This window comes from Tachyglossus aculeatus, chromosome 7, assembly GCF_015852505.1.
Source record: "Tachyglossus aculeatus isolate mTacAcu1 chromosome 7, mTacAcu1.pri, whole genome shotgun sequence".
Classification (NCBI taxonomy): Eukaryota; Metazoa; Chordata; class Mammalia; order Monotremata; family Tachyglossidae; genus Tachyglossus; species Tachyglossus aculeatus.
Genome location: NC_052072.1, coordinates 25,956,786 through 25,976,003, shown reverse-complemented (window position 1 = coordinate 25,976,003; position 19,218 = coordinate 25,956,786). Strand labels below are relative to the sequence as shown.

At 50.2% G+C, this 19,218-nt stretch overlaps 1 protein-coding gene across 1 annotated transcript in view; it reads left to right on the top strand.

The window, feature by feature from the left end:
• CNTN2 (contactin 2) overlaps positions 1 to 19,218 on the top strand; it is a 55,698-nt gene that overhangs the window by 21,808 nt on the left and 14,672 nt on the right. The window contains exons 2-12 of the mRNA XM_038749736.1: positions 63 to 205; positions 7,710 to 7,854; positions 8,624 to 8,799; positions 9,116 to 9,211; positions 10,547 to 10,756; positions 12,007 to 12,106; positions 13,188 to 13,363; positions 13,956 to 14,092; positions 17,206 to 17,335; positions 18,513 to 18,663; positions 18,800 to 18,927. Coding sequence (XP_038605664.1) covers positions 151 to 205; positions 7,710 to 7,854; positions 8,624 to 8,799; positions 9,116 to 9,211; positions 10,547 to 10,756; positions 12,007 to 12,106; positions 13,188 to 13,363; positions 13,956 to 14,092; positions 17,206 to 17,335; positions 18,513 to 18,663; positions 18,800 to 18,927 — 1,504 coding nt within the window. The 5' untranslated portion in view covers positions 63 to 150. The remainder of the gene's footprint in view (positions 1 to 62; positions 206 to 7,709; positions 7,855 to 8,623; positions 8,800 to 9,115; positions 9,212 to 10,546; positions 10,757 to 12,006; positions 12,107 to 13,187; positions 13,364 to 13,955; positions 14,093 to 17,205; positions 17,336 to 18,512; positions 18,664 to 18,799; positions 18,928 to 19,218) is intronic.

The following is a 19,218-nucleotide window of genomic DNA, read 5'->3' as shown; positions in this document are numbered from 1 at the left end:
TCATAAAGTCCCTGAGCCCATCATCCGACTGACCGTCCTTCTCAATTTTCCCTCTCTTCCAGGACTTTCTTCTGCCTTGGGTCCTGGTGTCCCAGTGCCTTGACTAAAGTCTCCTGTTCTCCAGCCTGAGAGGCTCTTCAGAGGCAGGCGATGGAACTCCTTGCAGAATTGGTGCTGGCATCTTTAGCAATTCTCTCTTTTTCTGGTAAGAGACCTACTAGAGCCTGCAGGGGCATTGAACGATAACTAGCTACAAAGCAGTGTGGCCTAATGGAAAGAGCCCGTGCCTGTGAGTTAGAGGACTTGGGTTCTAATTCTGGCTCTGTCATCTGATGGCTGTGGGTCCTTGGGCAAGTCACTTCACTTCTTTGGGCCTCGATTTCCTCATCTGTGAAATGGGGATTTGATAACTAGTCTCCTGCCCCCTTAGACTGTGAGCTCCAAGTGAAACGGGGACTGTATCTAACCTGATTGTCTTGTACTTAACAAATTATTATTATTATCCACACTTTTTTGTATATATTAAGTGCTTACCATGTGTCAAGCACTGTGCTAAGCAGTAGGGCAAATACAAGTTAATCAGTCCAGATACAGTCCCCATCCCACATGGGGCTCACAGTCGAAGGAAGAGGGAGAAAAGTTATTGAACCCCCACCTTGCAGTTGAGGAAACTGAGGCACAGAGAAGTTGAGTGACTTGCCTGATGTCACACAAAGGGCACCACCATAGCAGAGACATAGCCAAGATGAGAATCCAAGTGTGCCAATTCCCAGAGCAGTGTGTTTTTCGCTCTGCTCCACTGCCTTCCTCCATGGATCAATTGGCTGAGAGTACCCACGCACTACACCGGTTGAGAGCCATTTAGGAAAGTAAGGAAGAAGGAAATTGGGGCTTAAACTGAGTGTGGCAGAAGAGAGCAGCTGGCAAGCTCTGTGAAGGCAGAAATTCGATGTTCATTTCACAGGAGCCCAAGCTCCTTGTTTAAGGCCCTCCTCGATGGCAGCACTCAGAAAGAACCTGCTAACCAGCTAACTGTCAGAGATTTGTCTGCTCAAGCTGCTGAGGAAAAGTCTCTCATTGAGAGAAGGTTTACAAATGAGGAGGGGGGCCGGGGGGAATCAATCAATCAATAAATCAATGGTTATTTATTGAGTGCTTACTATGAACAGAACACTGTACTAAGTGCTTGGGAGAGTACAATAATAATAATGATGGCATTTATTAAGTGCTTACTATGTGCAAAGCACTGTTCTAAGCACTGGGGAGGTTACAAGATGATCAGGTTGTCCCACGAGGGCCTCACAGTCTTAATCCCCATTTTACAGATGAGGTAACTGAGGCACAGAGAAGTGAAGTGACTTGCCCAAAGTCACACAGCTGACAATTGGTGGAGCTGGGATTTGAAACCACGACCTCTGACTCCAAAGCCCGGGCTCTTTCCACTAAGCCACGCTGCTTCTCTATACAGCAGAATTAGTGGACAGGTTAAGAGGGAAAGGAGATGGCTGAAGACAAGGTTGGTGAGGTATCATGCAAAAGGGAAAATCCAAGTGGTATGTGTGAAGCACTATGTACTAAGCACTGATGTGGATACAAGCAAATTGGGTTGGACAGAGAGAGTTCTGGTGGTGTTCAGGCAGAAACTCCTCACCCTGGGCTTCGAGGCTCTCCATCACCTCGCTCCCTCCTACCTCATCTCCCTTCTCTCCTTCTACAGCCCACCCCACACCCTCCGCTCCTCCGCCGCAAATCTCCTCACCGTACCTCATTCTCGCCTGTCCCGCCATCGACCCCTGGCCCACGTCATCCCCCGGGCCTGGAATGCCCTCCCTCTGCCCATCCGCCAAGCTAGCTCTCTTGCTCCCTTCAAGGCCCTGCTGAGAGCTCACCTCCTCCAGGAGGCCTTCCCAGACCGAGCCCCTTCCTTCCTCTTCCCCTCATCCCCCTCTCCATCCCCCCATCTTACCTCCTTCCCTTCCCCACAGCACCTGTATATATGTATATATGTTTGTACATATTTATTACTCTATTTATTTATTTATTTATTTTACTTGTACATATCTATTCTATTTATTTTATTTTGTTAGTATGTTTGGTTTTGTTCTCTGTCTCCCCCTTTTAGACTGTGAGCCCACTGTTGGGTGGGGACTGTCTCTATACGTTGCCAATTTGTACTTCCCAAGTGCTTAGTACAGTGCTCTGCACATAGTAAGCACTCAATAAATACAATTGATGATGATGATGATGGTGTTGTGTCTTAGGCCAGTGAGGAAAGACTCAACTCCCAGCCCTGGGCTTGGACCTTGAAGGTGGTTAAAATCTCAAGAGGAAACAGAAGTGAGAGGTTAGACCTGAAAGGAACTTCTGGGTTGTCTAGGACGATGCAGAAAGGAGTGGCTGGGATGGGTGGAGGCAGGAGAGTTGGCAGGATGAGAGCTCTCCTAACCCAGAGAATCCTGGCATCTCTGGGTGTCCGTCTCCCACCCTCCAAGGGAGAACTCCTTACCCCTCTAGGGGAGGATGTCAAGCTATCCTCATTTTTTTTAATGGTATTTTTTAAGGGCTTACAAAGTACCAGGCACTGTACTAAGTGCTGGGTGATGTATAAGCACTTAGTACAGTGCCCTACACACAGTAAGTGCTCAATAAATGTGATTGAATGAATATACAAACTAATCAGGTTGGACACAGTCCATGTCTCACATGGGCTCACAGTCTTAATCCCCATTTTACAGATGAGGTAACTGAGGCACAGAGAAGTGAAGTGACTTGCCCGTGGTCACACAGCAGACAAGTGACAGAGCTAGGATTGGAACCCAGGTCCCTCTGACACTGCTGCTCCCCCTCTGCCATTCCAAGCAGAGAGTGGCAGGGGCTGTTGGCCTTCCTGAGCCTCTCATTGTTCTCTAATGCCCCTTAGGGAAACTGGCCCAACTCAGAGGCAATTATCTAGTTTGGGGGCAAGACAAAAGCAAATCCAGGGGGTTGGAGGGTCCCCAGTCTCTTCCAGACCCATGCTCACCCAGCTGTGGCCAGAGAGAATGAATCAGTCTGAGGCCCGGGGGGTTGAGAGGGGGAGGAGGGAAGAGGGGAAGGTCTCGGGGCTGAGCAGAGGGGAAGGAGTCCTCATCCTGCCCTGTGACTTCTCCGGTCATTGATCTTGACCCCGAGGGAGAGGTCTGACAGGAAAGTCATGGTCGGTGGAGGGAAGGGGCCGGCCAATGATGGAGTGGGGACAGTGAAATATATATATGTGTATCACCTGTATATATGTATATATGTTTGTACAAATTTATTACTCTATTTTACTTGTACATATCTATTCTATTTATTTTATTTTGTTAGTATGTTTGGTTTTGTTCTCTGTCTCCCCCTTTTAGACTGTGATCCCACTATTGGGTAGGGACTGTCTCTATATGTTGCCAACTTGTACTTCCCAAGCGCTTAGTACAGTGCTCTGCACACAGTAAGCGCTCAATAAATACAATTGATGATGCTGATGATGAAATAGTAGAACGCCTGGGGTCCTTGGTGGACACTTTGGCTTGGGAGCCCAACCGATGCTCCGGCTCTCCGGCTGCCTGCTCACCATTCATACTGTTTCTGAAAAGCCCCCAAGGCAATGGGAAGAGAACCGGGACACAGGGGCTGCTCCTGATGTTGGGGAGTGGAAAATTGAACAATCCTGAATAAGACAACGTGAAGCCAGGATATGGGGTGACGACTGGCACCTGGAGAAGGAGCTCATAAACCCAGGCCTTCTGTGGATTCATTCATTCATTCAATCATAGTTATTGAGCACCTACTGTGTGCAGAGCATTGTACTAAGCACTTGAGAGATTACAATACAACAATAAGCAGACACATTCCCTGCCCATAGTGATTCCCTCTTGTGATACACAAACCCACAGCTCCAAACCTTCCTGCTTACACCTCAAGGGTTAGCATGTCTGGTTGGGGCAACTCTGGGCTGAAGGCCAGGGATGGGAGAGTCTCTAGACTGTGAGCTCATTGTTGGCAGGGAATGTGTCTGCTAGTTGTTATATTGTACTCTCCCAAGCGCTTAGTACAGTGTTTTGCACACAGTAAGTGCTCAATAAATATGATTAAATGAATGAATTAATTAATGCATGAAGGAATAAACAAGAATTAGAATTGGCCTTTGGAGATTTGGCATAAAGAGTGGATGAGTGTTTGTGTGTCTGTGTGTGTGCATATGTATGTGCCTGCATACAATATGTATTTATGCGGAGATGTATATGTAGCCTTTGCATAAGTGTAGAAATATATGTATTGAGTTTTCGAGCATATACATTTGCATATACGTTTATATGTCAGAGAAGCAGCATGGCTCAGTGGAAGGAGCCCGTGCTTGGGAGTCAGAGGTCATGGGTTCTAATCCCAGCTCCGCCGCTTGTCAGCTGTGTGACTTTGGGCAAGTCAATTAACTTCTCTGTGCCTCAGTTCCCTCATCTGTAAAATAGAGATTAAAACTGTGAGCCCCACGTGGGACAACCTGATAACCTTGTATCCTCCCCAGTGCTTAGAACAGTGCTTTGCACATAGTAAGCGCTTAACAAATGTCATTATATTATATTATTATATTATTCAATCATAGTTTTTGAGCACTGACTGTGTACAGAGCACTGTACTAAGCACTTGGGAAGTACAAATTGGCAACAGAGACGGTCCCTACCCAACAATGGGCTCACAGTCTAGAAGGAGGAGACAGACAACAAAACAAAACAAGTAGACAGGTGTCATCTGCTGTGTGATCTTGGGCAAGTCATTTAACTTTTCTGTGCCTCAGTCTCCTCATCTGTAAAATGGGGATAAAATCCTGTTCCTTTCCATTTAAATTGTGAGCCTCCTGTGGTCAGGGACTGTGTCCAACCTGATTACAGAGAAGCGGTGAGGCTCAGTGGAAAGAGCCCAGGCTTGGGAGTCAGAGGTCATGGGTTCTAATCCCAGCCCTGCCACTTGTCAGCTGTGGGACTTCAGGCAAGTTACTTCACTTCTCTGTGCCTCAGTTACCGCATCTGTAAAATGGGGATTAAGACTGTGAACCCCATGTGGAACAATATGATCACCTTGTATCTACCCCAGGGCTTAGAACAGTGCTCGGCACAAAGTAAGTGCTTAACAAATACCATCATTATCATTATTATTATCTTGTATCTACCCCAGTACTTAGAAAGGTGCCCTGCACATAATACGTGCTTAAGTAATACTACAGTTATTATTAGTAGTATTGTTATTATTATTATCAAGCGCCTCAGGTTCATCTGTTCGGTGCCAAACCTTTGGTGATGAATCTTCAGTGCTGTGTTTCCAGCTGCTAGCAGGGTCATTAACACTGGATTAGACCTGTCCCCCTGCAAGGCTGTCTATGGTGGTCCTATCTCTGAGGCTGGCCTGGGCACGGGGGGCAAAGGGGAACACAGGATGGTCCTCATTTCCAGGGAGGCTCCTTGCTCTGAGATTAGCAGAGCAGCTGCCCCCCACTACCCTCCCAAGACTAGCGCTGAGTCTCAGCTGCAGGAGTGGGCAGGGGTCTCTCCCCTCACCCTGAGTGGGACTGACAGCTGGATAGGGGCTGGGGAAGGGGTCCCTTTTAATTCTCTAATAGGACTCTTTCCCCCCTGCCAGCAGCTGCTGCAGCCTTGGAACCAGCTGCTCCAGGGATGGAAGCCAATTAGAAGAGTTCCTCTCTGAACCCTGGGGGTTAGCCTGGTGCTGGGCGGGGGGAGGGGGCAGACACATGGAGATACCCCTCCTGTCCCCCCGGTCACCGGCCTCCATCCCACCTCCCCTCCCCAAACATCTGAAGAGGGAAACAACAACCAGGGCTGCTCATCTCTTAAAGCCACTGCTGAGGTCACCTCTTCCACCAGGAAGCTTAGAGAAGCAGCATGGCTCAGTGGAAAGAGCCCGGGCTTTGGAGTCAGAGGTCATGAGTTCAAACCCCGGCTCCTCCAATTGTCAGCTTTGTGACTTTAGGCAAGTCACTTAACTTCTCTGTGCCTCAGTTACCTCATCTATAGAATGGGGATTGAGTGTGAGCCCCCCATGGGACAACTTCATCACCTTGTAACCTCCCCACTGCTTAGAACAGTGCTTTGCACATAGTAAGCACTTAATAAATGCCATTATTATTACTATTTCCCTGATGAACTCCAACCATCCTCCAATCAGTCTGCGACCCACCCTCAAGCCCCTACTAGAGGTGCTCTTTGCGGGCCCTTGGAAAAGCTTTGTTGACTTTCTGTCTGCCTAATGGCTGATTGACTGGCTGGCTGATGATGGATGGACGGACTGGCCGATGGCTGATCGAATGGCTGACATCAGTGGGGTGGCCGACTGAGACTGACTGATGTGCTGGCTGATGGACTGACAACTGATGACTGAATGACGGATTAACGGCTGATCGATCCTCAATGAGGGCAGACTGACAAATGGGCTCATGGCCGATGGACTGGCAGAGTCAAGACTCACTGACTAATGACCGACTACAGGCTGACGGTCACTGAGAAACCATGCAGTTGGGAGGGAGGAAGCACTGATGTGGGAGTCGACGCCTGGACCCAAAACCCAGTGCCATCTTCTCCTCAAAGATACTTCCGCGCCAGAACCATCACTTCTCTGTTCTTCAGGTTTTTTTGTTTTTGTATTTTAAGGTATTTGTTAAGTGCTTACTATGTGCCAAGCACTCTACTAAGCACTGGGGTAGTTACAAGATGATCAGCGTTTTTTTCTGGGAGGGGTTGTTTGTTTGTTTTAATGGTATTTGTTAAGTGCTTACTATGTGCCAGGCATTGTATTAAGCGCTGGGGTAGATACAAGATGATCAGGTTGTTGGGGGATGTTTTAATGGTATTTGTTAAGTACTTACTATGAGCCAGGCACTATACTAAGCATTGGGGTAGATACAAGATGAACAAGAATTTTTTGGTTTTGCTTTTTTTAATGGTATTTGTTAAAGTACTCACTATATGCCAGGGACATATGGCATATTTGTCATATATATGTCATACATCTATCCCAATACTAAGCACTGGGATAGATACAAGATGATCAGGTTTTTTCGGGGCGGGGGGGGGGGGTGGTATTTAAGTGCTTACTATGTGTTATGTGCTTACTATGCACTTACTATGTGTTAAATACTTACCATGAACTATTTACTAAGCACTGGGGTAAATACAAGATGATCAGGTTTTGGGAGGGGGATTTAATGGTATTTGTTAAGCACTTACTATGTGCCAAGGACTATACTAAGCACTGGGGTAGACAAAAGATGATCAGTGTTTTTCGGTTTTGTTTTTTTAATGGTATTTGTTAAGGGCTTACTATGTGCCAGGCACTTTACTAAGCACTTTGGAGATATAAGACAGTCAGGTTGGATACAGTCTCTAACCCATATGGGACTCACAGTCTTAATCCCCAGTTTGCAGATGGGGGAACTGAGGCACAAAGTAGGTAAGTGACTTACCGAAGGTCACACAGCAGACAAGTGGTGGAGCTGGGATTAGAACTCGTGTCCTCTAACTCCCAGGCTCATGGCCACGTTGCTTCTTCAATTTTTCCCAACAATATGGGGTAGGGGTGGGTGAGAATGAGCTAAAGTATTCCAAAACACCAGGCACTGATTTGCCCTGGAATCATTTAATGAGCCAATTTTCTTCAATCTGTGGTCGCTGTTGTCCTTCCAGCCTGGAGTCCAGCCCAGAGCTCCCCGGGCACCTACGGGCCCATCTTTGAGGACCAACCAGTCAGTGCCCTCTTCCCCGAGGAGTCGAGAGAGGAGAAGGTCACCTTAGCCTGCCGGGCCCGGGCCAGCCCACCAGCCACTTACAGGTAAGAGATTCCAGGTCCCCAGGGCCAGGCCTGAGGAAGAGACAGAGCCACATCTCGGGTTAACAGGCATGTTCGGTCCACTGAGGCAAAGCTCTGCTCCTTGGGGCCCTTCCTCCCCACAACACTTTCCCCTGGGGTAAAGGAGGCGAATGGCCTTAGAGGAGAGTGGGGCAATTTCAAAAGGAAGGAAACTCACCTGCTCTTCTGTGGCCTTCAGTTTAGGCTGCTCCATCAAGGTGCCCTGGGTGGAAGAGGAGGAAGAAAAGGAAGAGGAGGAGGAGAAGGACAAGGAGGGGGAGGAGGAGTAGGAGGAAGAGAGAGAGGAGGAGAAGAAGAAAAGGAGGAGGAGGGAGAGGAGGAGGAGAAGAAGGAAAAGGAGGAGGAGGAGGAGGAGGAAGAGGAGTTGACAGAACAAGCCCTGGAGCAAGGGGACTGGGGAAAGGGAGATGGGAGGAGAGCAACCCCCTGCCCCCAAGGAACAGATGAGGTCTGACAGCCCACAGGGAGTTGTGGCTGGACCAGAGAGGAGCAACTGGTTGACTTACAGGAGCCTGTGAAGATTGCTGGGTGCCTGGGTTCCTTGCTTGGTCTTTGGTCTGAAGGGCCAAAAGGAGAGCTGGTTCATCCCAGGGGTCCAGGGCCACGGACCCAGAACCAACCAGGCCCAGGCAGCAAGTGGCTTGGACCCAGGAGTCCCTCCTTACCTCCCTCCCCTCTTTCCCTCCTTCCCTTCCTTCCCTCCCACCACGCCCCCTCCCCTGTCTTGCAGATGGAAGATGAACGGCACCGAGATGAAGCTGGAGCCCAACTCCCGCTACCAGCTGGTCGGGGGCAACTTGGTGATCACAAATCCTGTAAAATCTGAGGATGCAGGCGTCTACCAGTGCCTGGCCTCCAATGCCCTGGGCACCGTGGTCAGCAGAGAAGCCTTCCTCCGCTTTGGCTGTAAGCCCCTCGGGAAGTGGAAGGGGGCTAGAGAAGCAGGGCGGGAGGGGTCTAGCAGAGGCTTAGAGACCCTCCTGGCTTCTCCCACGGCCCGCCTGCCCCGCACAACAGTGAGGAGGTGCAGGGTAGGGTAACTTTCCCTTTGCTAGGGCTCTGTTGAGGGCCACAGCAGGAGTGGGGAGGTCGCCACATGCATGGAGTGGGGTTGGCTCCAAATAAGCTCCTCCTCCACCTCACCTGCCCTCCCCTTCTCCCCACCTCTCCTCACCCTCCTCTTCCCCATTTTCCTCTTGCCACTTCCCCTGTCTGGCTCCAGTCCTGCAGGAGTTCTCCAAGGAAGAGCGGGATCCAGTGAGGATCACCGAGGGCTGGGGGGTCATGCTGCCCTGCAATCCCCCTGCCCACTACCCAGGTGAGAAGGGCCCCAGGTTGGAGGGGATGGTGAGGGGGCTGTGGGTTTTTTGCCCACCCCAAAGCAGGGGGCCTGCTGAGATATGTCTGTTATACTGTGTTGTACTCTCCCAAGGGCTTAGTGTAATTACCGGCACAAAGTGACTTCTCAGTAAATACAATTGATTGATTGTCTGGGTAGGGAAAGCAGAAGGAGTCGGGCTATGGGGGAGGGCATATCAGGGACATCACTAACCCGATACTGTCTTCTTCTCACCGTAGAGGAGAAAACACAGGCCTGGGAGTCAGAAGGTCATGGGTTCTAGTCCTGCTCTACCACTTGTCTGCTGTGTGTCCTTGGGCAAGTCACTTCACTTCTCTGGGCCTCAGTCACCCCATCTGTAAAATGGGGAGTAAGATTTTGAGCCCCATGTGGGACAGGGACTGTGACCTACCTTACATTCAATCGTATTTATTGAGCGCTTACTGTGTGCAGAGCATTGTGCTAAGCTCTTGGGAAGTACAAGTTGGCAACATATAGAGACGGTCCTTACCCAATAACGGGCTCACAGTCTAGAAGGGGGCTCACAGCCTAGAAGGGGATTAACTTGATTACCTTGTATCTTCTCCAGTGCTTAGAACAGTGCTTGACACATAGTAAGCACTTAAATACCATCATCATCATCATCACCCACCCTTCTTGTTGCTGGGCAGCTGCGTGAGGCCCAGGTGAAACAGCCCAGCCCAGCTTCGGCCTGGCAGGACTGGAGCCTATGACTTCTTGGGTGGGCTAAAGCTAGACCGCCCTGGGTTCTGTCATAAAAATAATTATTATTATAATTATTATTATGGTACTTGTTAAGCACTTATTATGTTCCAAATGCTGTTTTAAGCTTTTAGTGGAAAAAAGTTAAAGAGGCTGGACAGTCAGTCCCTGTCCCACATGGGGCTCACACCCTTAATTCCCATTTTACAGATGAGGCCCAGAAAAGTGAAGTGACTTACCCAAGGTTACACAGCAGACATGTGGTAGAGCCAGGATTAGAACCCAGGTCCTTCTAACTACCAGGCCCATGCTCTAGCCACTAAGCCTGGCTTCCCAACCACTTGGGGTCTGGGACTGGACATCTGCTCCTCTTCCTGCCCTGGGAACCCTTGTTCCTTCAGCTCTCCTTCAGCTTTGCCTAAGAGTTGTCACATGGAACTTTGGGCCCTTCCATGCTGGGTGGTTTTGGGCCAAACCACATCCCTCTCTGAACCTCTGCCCTTCCCGCTTCCCCCATCTCCCTTCAGTCCAGTGGTTGGTCGGGAGGGGCCTCCCCGCCATCCCTCCCTCCCTGCCTCTCCCCCGCCGCAGGCCTGTCATACCGCTGGCTCCTGAATGAGTTCCCCAACTTCATCCCTGCCGACGGACGCCACTTCGTTTCCCAGATGACGGGGAACCTGTACATCGCCCGCACCAACGCCTCCGACCTGGGCAATTACTCCTGCCTGGCTACCAGCCACATGGACTTCACCACCAAGAGTGTCTTCAGCAAGTTTGCCCGGCTCAATCTGGCGGCCGAAGGTCAGTGCCCAGAGGACTGGGAAGGAAGGGACCCTGGCTCGGGCTTTTGACAGGCCTAGAGTGGGAAGGGGGATCCTTTGAGACTGAGCCTGTTCCTTCGACATCCTGGCTAGCCTGCCATCTTCCATGGTTCTGGCTCTCCGTCAGGCCCAAGCTAAGCCCCTCAACAACCTCCAAACCAAAGAGGAAGAAGCCCCCAATAATAATGACGGCATTTGTTAAGCGCTTACTATGTGCCAAGCACTGTTCTAAGTGCTGGGGGGGATACAGGGCAATGAGGTTGTCCCACGTGGGGCTCACAGTCTCCATTCCCATTTTCCAGATGAGGGAACTGAGGCCCAGAGAAGTGAAGTGACTTGCCCCAAGTCACACAGCAGACAAGTGGCCGAGCTGGGATTCGAACCCATGACCTCTGACTCCCAAGCTCAGGCTCTTTCTACTGAGCCATGCTGCTTCTCTGAGCACCCCATCTCCCAGGATGCTGAGAGTGTATGGGTCTGGGAATCAGAAGGTTGTGGATTCTAATCCTGGCTCCACCACTTGTCTGCTGTGTGACCTTGGGCAAATCACTTAACCTCACTGGGCCTCAGTTCCCTCTTCTGTAAAATGGGGATTGAGACTGTGAGCCCCACATGGGGCAGCAACCCAATTTGCTTGTATCCACTCCAGCACTTAATACAGTGCCTGGCACATAGTAAGTGCTTAATACTACTATTATTATTATTATTATTACTTTTTCCTGGGGCCTACTGCCTGCTAGAGGCACCGGGGCTGGATTGGCTCCAACCTGAGGAGCAGTGGGGGAAAGAGCACAGGTCTGGGAGTCGAAGGACCTGGGTTCTAATCCTGATGCTGCCACTTGTCTGCTATATGACCTTGGGCAAGTCATTTCACTTCTCTGGGACTCCGTTACCTCATCTGTACAACGGAGATTAAGATTGTGAGGTCCATGTGGGACATAGATTGTGTCCAACCTGATTATCTTGTATCGACCCAAGAACTTAGTAGAATGTCTGGCTCACAGTAAGCATTTAGCAAATACCAGTAAAGAAAAATAAAAACAAAAAGCAGGGTAAGTGGCCCAGGCTCAGGGCTGCGGGGAGGTGAGCTGAGCTTCCTGCCCTCATCCACTGGTGGTTGTTAAGCCTGTTTGAAAAAGGGGCCCCAGATGTTCACTCCAAAAGAAAAACTGTTTTTCTGTCCCTGGTCTGCATGATTGTCTCACCAGTGATTCCCTCGTCCCCTTCCAGATCCCCGTCAGTTCTCCCCCAGCATCAAGGCCCGGTTCCCCTCGGAGACCTATGCGTTAGCAGGCCAGCAGGTCACCCTGGAGTGCTTTGCCTTTGGAAAGTAAGTCAGACTCACTTGTCCAGCCCCCACAACCCTTGGGTCACAGCCATCAGTCAGAGCAGCTGCTTCTGACATTTCTTCATTCTCGGGGACCAGGTGGGAGAGATCTCCTGGCTCATCGCTCCATCCCAGCTACCCACATCTCTGCCAGGTGATCCCTGGGGCCTAGGCTGAACAAGGCAGGAAAAGTCTTCCCTGGGCTCAGCCCTCCTCGTCCCGACTGCTAGTTCCCAGCAAGCCCCAGTGACCTTTCCCCGGGCCCCTCCGCTCTTCCAACTCATGACACAAGTTTACCCCTTTAACCTGGAAGCCAAAGGGAGAAAGAAAGGGAACTTTGAAGAGTTTGGATAAGGACCCCCTTCCTCCCACCTCCCGCTAAGCCTATGGCCCCCTGATGCCCAGGAGCCTGCTTCTTAGGGAGACCCATCCCCTGAGACCTGCCAGCCAAGCAGTGGCTGGGATTCCTGGTCCTCCCTTTGGGACGAGGAATTCTGTAGGAGATGAGCAGAGTTGTTTCCAGGAGACAGTGAACAGGACGCCTTCAACCGGCAGTTCAGCCGGCCCTGGGGCAAGCCCACTCCCTGCCCTCCTTCTCCACCTCCCACAGCCCCTCCACCCCAAGCTCAGCTTCTCCTGATGGTCCCTGGGGCCCAGGGGTTTGGGCCACGCCTAGGGAGCAGCTGGAGGAACTATTAGGGAAGCAGCATAGCCTAATGGCAAGACCATGGACTTGGAGGTCAGAAAGTGTGGGTTCTAATCCCGGCTCCATCACTTGTCTGTGACCTTGGGCAAGTCACTTCACTTCTCTGGGCCTCAGTTCCCTCATCTGTAAAATGGGATGAAGACTGTGAGCCCCACGTGGGACAGGGACTGTTTCCAACCTTGTATCTACCCCAGCTCTTAGAACAGCGCTTGGCACATAGTAAGCAATTAACAAATACCGTAATTCTGAGGAAGCACCTGTTGTGAGAGAGAATAGACCCCCTTCCACCACCCCCGGGTGGGGATCGGGGCAGGGAGCCAGTCCCAGCCCCTCCCTGCTCCCCCCGGACTCTCCCACCTCCACCCATCCATCCACCAGCCCTGTTCCCCGGATCAAGTGGCGCCGAGTGGATGGCACGCTGTCCCCGCAGTGGGAAGAAGGTGAACCCACCCTGCAGATCACCAATGTCGGCTTCGAGGATGAGGGGACCTACGAGTGTGAAGCCGAGAACGCCAAGGGCAGGGACACTGTCCAGGGCCGCATCATCGTGCAGGGTGAGATGCAGGGCAGCCCTGCCCCGGGGGAAGACCCCGACCCTGGAAAGGTTCCCCAGAAGGGTCCCTGGAAGGGGTGGGGCTGGGGAGAGTGGTTCCTGCTGGGGAGCTAGGCAGTGAGGGGCCCCAGCCTCCCTGCTTCTGCTCCCAGTCCCCCTAACAGCTCCTGTGAACACTACCCTCTGATGGGGGGCATCAGTAAACTGGCCACAGTGAACCCATCTCAGAGGTCAACACTAATGATTAACCCCATTCTAAGGAGCAGCATGGCATATTGAATAAAGCACAGGCTAGAGAATCAGAAGGTCATGGGCAATCCTGACTCTGCCACTTGTCTGCTGTGTGACCTTGGGCAGGTCACTTGGCTTCTCTGGGCCTCAGTTACCTCCTCTGTAAAACGGGGATTGAAACTGTGAGCCCCGTGCAGGACAGGGACTGGTGTCCAACCTGATCATCTTGTATCCACCTCAGCGTTTAGAACAGTGCCTGGCATAAAGTAAGCACTTAACAGATACCATCAATATTATTATCATTATTATTATTATTATTATCGTATCCCCCTGCTTAGGCCACCTCCCTTGCTCTCTTCCAGCTCAGCCTGAGTGGCTCAAGGTGATCTCTGATACGGAGGCCGACATCGGCTCCAACCTGCGCTGGAGCTGTGCGGCGGCTGGGAAGCCCCGGCCGTCGATGCGTTGGCTCCGAAACGGGGACCCGCTGGCCAGCCAGGTAGGAAACGGCCTGAGGCAGCGGGGACCCACCCTCCACTGGAAACCCTCAAGCCCCTCTCTCACCTCCTGAGCCAACCGGCTGGAAATATTGATCAATCAATCAGTGCTATTTATTGAGCACTTATTATATGGGGACCCTTAGTGACACTGAAGGTGACTGAAGTTGCTTAAAGATAAGATTTCTTGAGTCAATCTACTGTAGTGTTAGTGGAGAGCCCAGAAGATAACTCCCAAGAGTGAGCCCATTGTGGGCAGGGGTTGTCTCTATTTGTTGCTGAATTGTACTTCCCAAGCGCTTAGTACAGTGCTCTGCACACAGTAAGTGCTCAATAAATACGATTGAATGAATGAATGAATATGCAGAACTCTGTACTAATCGTTTGGTAGAAGCAGTGGGGTCTAGTGGAAAGAGCCTGGGCCTGGGAGTGAGGGGGCAGGGGTTCTAATCTTGGCTCTGCCACATGTCTGATGTGTGACCTTGGGAAAGTCACTTAACTGCTCTGTGCCTCAGTTACCTCGTCTATAAAATGGGGATTAAGACTGTGAGCCCCACGTGGGACAACCTGATTACCCTGTATCTACTCCAGCACTTAGAACAGTGCTTGACACATAGTAAGCACTTACCATAATAATAATAATAATAATTACTATTATTATTATTATTGCCTCAGTTACCTCATTTGTAAAATGGGGACTAAGACTGTGAGCCCCGTGTGGGAACTGATTATCTTGTATCTACCCCAGTGTTTAGAACAGCCCCTCAAGCCCTTCCCTCACCTCCTGAGCCAACTGGCTGGAAATATTGATCAATCAGTGCTATTTATTGAGCACTTATTATATGGAGGCCCTTAGTGACACTGAAGGTGACTGAATTTGCTTAAGGCTTAACTTTTGTAAGACTTAATAAATACCACCATCATCATCTAATACAACAGAAATAGCAGATAGATTCCCAGCCCATAGTGAGCTTCCAGGCTGGCAGGGGAGATAGACGTTAACAACATGAATAAGGACCACTTTGTATGTGGTCTGAGGTCCCTTCGCAGGTAGCCACTTGCTCACAGGGGGCAGAAAATCGTTCTAGGCCAGCAAAAACAAATAAAACAAATTATTCACAAAATAAAAACAAATTAATCACAAACCTGCTGTGGAAAGGATGAACTCGGAACACGATGAACAGAGAAGCAGCGTGGCCTAATGGGTAAAGCAAGAGCTTGGCAGTCAGAAGATCTGGATTCTAATCCCGGCTCAGCCACTTGTCTGTGGTGTGACCTTGGGCGAGTCATTTCACTTTCCCATGCTTCAGTTACTTCATCTGTAAAATGGGGATGCAATACCTGCTCTTCCTCCTAGACTGTGAGCCCTATGTGGGACCTCATCATCTTGTATCTACCTCCGTGCTTGGCATATAGTAAGCACTTAATGGATAACATTATTATTATTACTAATAATCATAATCATCATCATAAATCTCAACTATTTAGAGTATGGTGTTGGCAAGCAGCTAAATCCAGGTCTGGTGTTAATGACGCTGCCCTCTAGTAGTGTCTTTGAGTGCCCATTACAGCATAACCACATTTACTTACCATATTTGCCCCAGTCTGGGCGTGATTATTGTAACATTAAAATGGGTGGGGCTATTACATGGGTCATAGAAAAGTTAAGCCTGGAAAAAAGGGGATAAGGAGAAAAAAGAGGAGAAGAAATAAAGAAGGAAAGGAGGGGAGAAGGAAGAGGACAGTTGAGACTGTGTCTCTTGCTTCTGTTGCACTCCCCCAAGGGCTGTGTGTAATAAGTACTCAGTGAATTAACTCCACTCATCTGCTTTGCTATGGCACTCTTACCTTTCTCCTCCTTCCTCATCTTGGAAACTTCCCACTGCTTACATTTGGTTCAAATGTACAGTTATTTAGTACAAAAATAAATCCTTTTTTCCTTCTCAAAAATCAGGGTGGGGCAGGTAAGAGGTGGAGGAAAATATGCAAGTGTATCCATTAATAGGATTTATTGAGCACCTACTGTGCGCAGAACACCGTACTAAACAGTAGATGGGAGATACAACGGAGTTGGTAGACTCAATCCCTGCCCTCAAGGAGCTTAAAAAAATGTACAGAAAGGAAGAGGAAAGGGATAGGACTTTCCAAACTTGAATTCCTCTCGCCTTCAAAATACAAACAATAATCCCAGTCAAACAATAGTACTCATTGAGCACCTTCTGTGTGCAAAGAATTGTACAACGCTTATAAATGCTAAGAGAGAAGCAGGATGGCACAGTGGATAGAGCATGGGCTTGGGAATCAAAAGGTCATTCATTTAATAGTATTTATTGAGCGTTTACTGTGTGCAGAGCACTGTACTAAGCGCTTGGGTCATGAGTTCTAATTCCAGCTCCACCACTTTTCTTCTGTGTGGACTTGGGCAAGTCACTTCACTTCTCTGTGCCTCAGTTATCTCATCTGTAAAATGGGGATTAAGACTGTGAGTACCACCTGGGACAACCTGATCATCATCATCATCAATCGTATTTATTGAGCGCTTACTGTGTGCAGAGCACTGTACTAAGCGCTTGGGAAGTACAAGTTGGCAACATATAGAGACAGTCCCTACCCAACAGTGGGCTCACAGTCTAAAGGATGAGTCTGATTACATTGTATCTACCCCAGCGCTTACAGCAGTGCTTGACACATAGTAAGCACTTAACAAATACCATAATTATTATTATTCTCTTTGACCAAGTTACCTCATCTGTAAAATGGGGATTGAGACTGTGGGCCAACATGGGACAGGGAACGTGTCCAACTGGACGTGCTAGTTTCCACTACAGTGCTTAGTACAGTGGTTGCCACATAGTAAATGCTTAACAAATGCCATCATTTATGAAAATACAATACGACAGAGTGGGTAGTTGTGATCCTGCCCACAAGAAGCTTACAGTCTACAGTCCCGGAAGCCACTTCTCCCCTCTGAGAGGAGGGAAGGGGGGAACTGAAGCCCACTCCCTCCTCTCCCACTACGCAGTGACTCCTGCCAAGGAGGAGGAGACCCTCGGCTCCATTCCATCCCTACCCACCTTGCCCTTCCCTGGGCTTTGCCCTCTCCCTGGCATTTTAGGCTCGACTGGAGGTGTCTGGTGGAGAGTTGAAGTTTTCCAAGCTCGCCCTGCAGGACTCGGGCATGTACCAGTGTGTGGCAGAGAATAAACACGGTGCCATCTATGCCAGTGCTGAGCTGGCTGTAAAAGGTAAAACCCCCAGCTTTCCCAGGGAGAAGTCTGAGGGTGGGCAGGGCACAAAGAGGAAGAAGGACCTAGAGGGAAGCAAAGACCCAGAGAGGTTGATTAACACCCCCACAGTCACCCATCATTTCCAAAGTTGGGTCAGGAACCCAGGAGTCCCAGCTCCCAGTTTGAGGTGTCTTAGGTGTTCCCTCAATCAATCAATCAAACAATCAATCGTATTTATTGAGCGCTTACTGTGTGCAGTGCACTGTACTAAGCGCTTGGGAAGTACAAGTTGGCAACATATAGAGACGGTCCCTACCCAACAGTGGGCTCACAGTCTAGAAGGACTTAAGGGCCCCCAGGGAGGGAGAGTCCCCAACCTCCAAGGGTCTCCGCCTTCACGGGATATGTCTGCTGTGTGACCTTGGGCAAGTCACTTAACTTCTCTGAGACTCCATTACCTCATCTTTAAAATGGGGATTGAGACTGTGAGCCCCACGTGGGACAACGCGATCACCTTGTATCCCCCCCAGTGCTTAGAACAGTGCTTTGCACTTAGTAAGCACTTAAACGCCATTATTATTATTATTATTATTATTATTATTATTATGTGGGGAAGTATGCTGGGAAGGCAGCATGGCATAGTGGATACAGCACAGGCCTGAGAATCAGGTCATGAGTTCTAATCCTGGCTCTGCCACTTGTCTGCTGCATGGCCTTGGGCATGTCACTTCACTTCTCTGTGCACCTCAGTTGCCTCATCTTTAAGAAGTTGAGAAGCAACGTGGCTCAGTGGAAAGATCATGGGCTTGGGAGTCAGAGGTCGTGGGTTCTAATCCCGGCTCCGCCACTTACCAGCTGGGTGACTTTGGGCAAATCACTTCACTTCTCTGTGCCTCAGTTACCTCATCTGTAAAATGGGAATTAAGATTGTGAGCCCCATATGGGACAACCTGGTTACCTTATATCCCCCCAGCACTCAGAACAGTGCTTGGCACATGGTAAGCACTTAGCAAATACCATCATCAGTATAAAATGGGGATTAGGGCTGTGAGCCCCATGCGGGACAGGGACTGTGTGCAACCCCATTTACTTGGGTATGCCGGGCACGTAGTAAGTGCTTAACAAAAACCACAATTATTACTATTATTAGTCCTTCCTTACATCTGACCTCAGTCCCTCCTGCTGGTGTTTCCAGCCCTGGCTCCTGACTTCCGGCTGAACCCAGTGAAGCGGCTGATCCCAGCTGCCAGGGGAGGGGAGGTCATTATCCCCTGCCAACCCCGCTCCGCCCCTCGGGCCGTGGTGCTTTGGAGCAAAGGGACGGAGCTCCTCACCAATAGCAGCAGGTATGTACCCGGGGGCTCCCTCCTCCCCCAACCCACCTCAGGGCAAGGCTGAGCCTCTGGCTGTACCCTGTCCCCCACCCACCCCAAGCTAGGCCTGACCCTTCCACCTTCCTTGGGCTCTCTCCCTCCCCCACAGAGTGACCATCACCCTCGACGGCACCTTGATCCTGAGGAATCTCAGCAGGACAGATGAGGGAAAATACACCTGCTTTGCCGAAAACTTCATGGGCAAAGCCAACAGCACCGGCACGCTCTCGGTCCGAGGTGGGGAGATCTAGCCAGCGGGCTGGAGGGTGGGGGGAGCCAGCAAGGGAAGCACCAGCCTCAGTCACGTGACAACCTCAGAGTACCAAGTCACTAGGCCATCCTACCACCTCTTTCCTGTCTCTTTCTTTGATGTCAATCGGGGCCAGGAGAGAATCAGGGCCCTGGAGGCCGGTTCAGTTCTGGACCAAGCCTGGAGGTAGATGCAAGCCAGGGTAAGCCTGGGCTTGGGGCTAGCACGACCCCAGGCCACAGGAACCCAGGAAGCTGGGATGGGTTTGGGGGAATTTG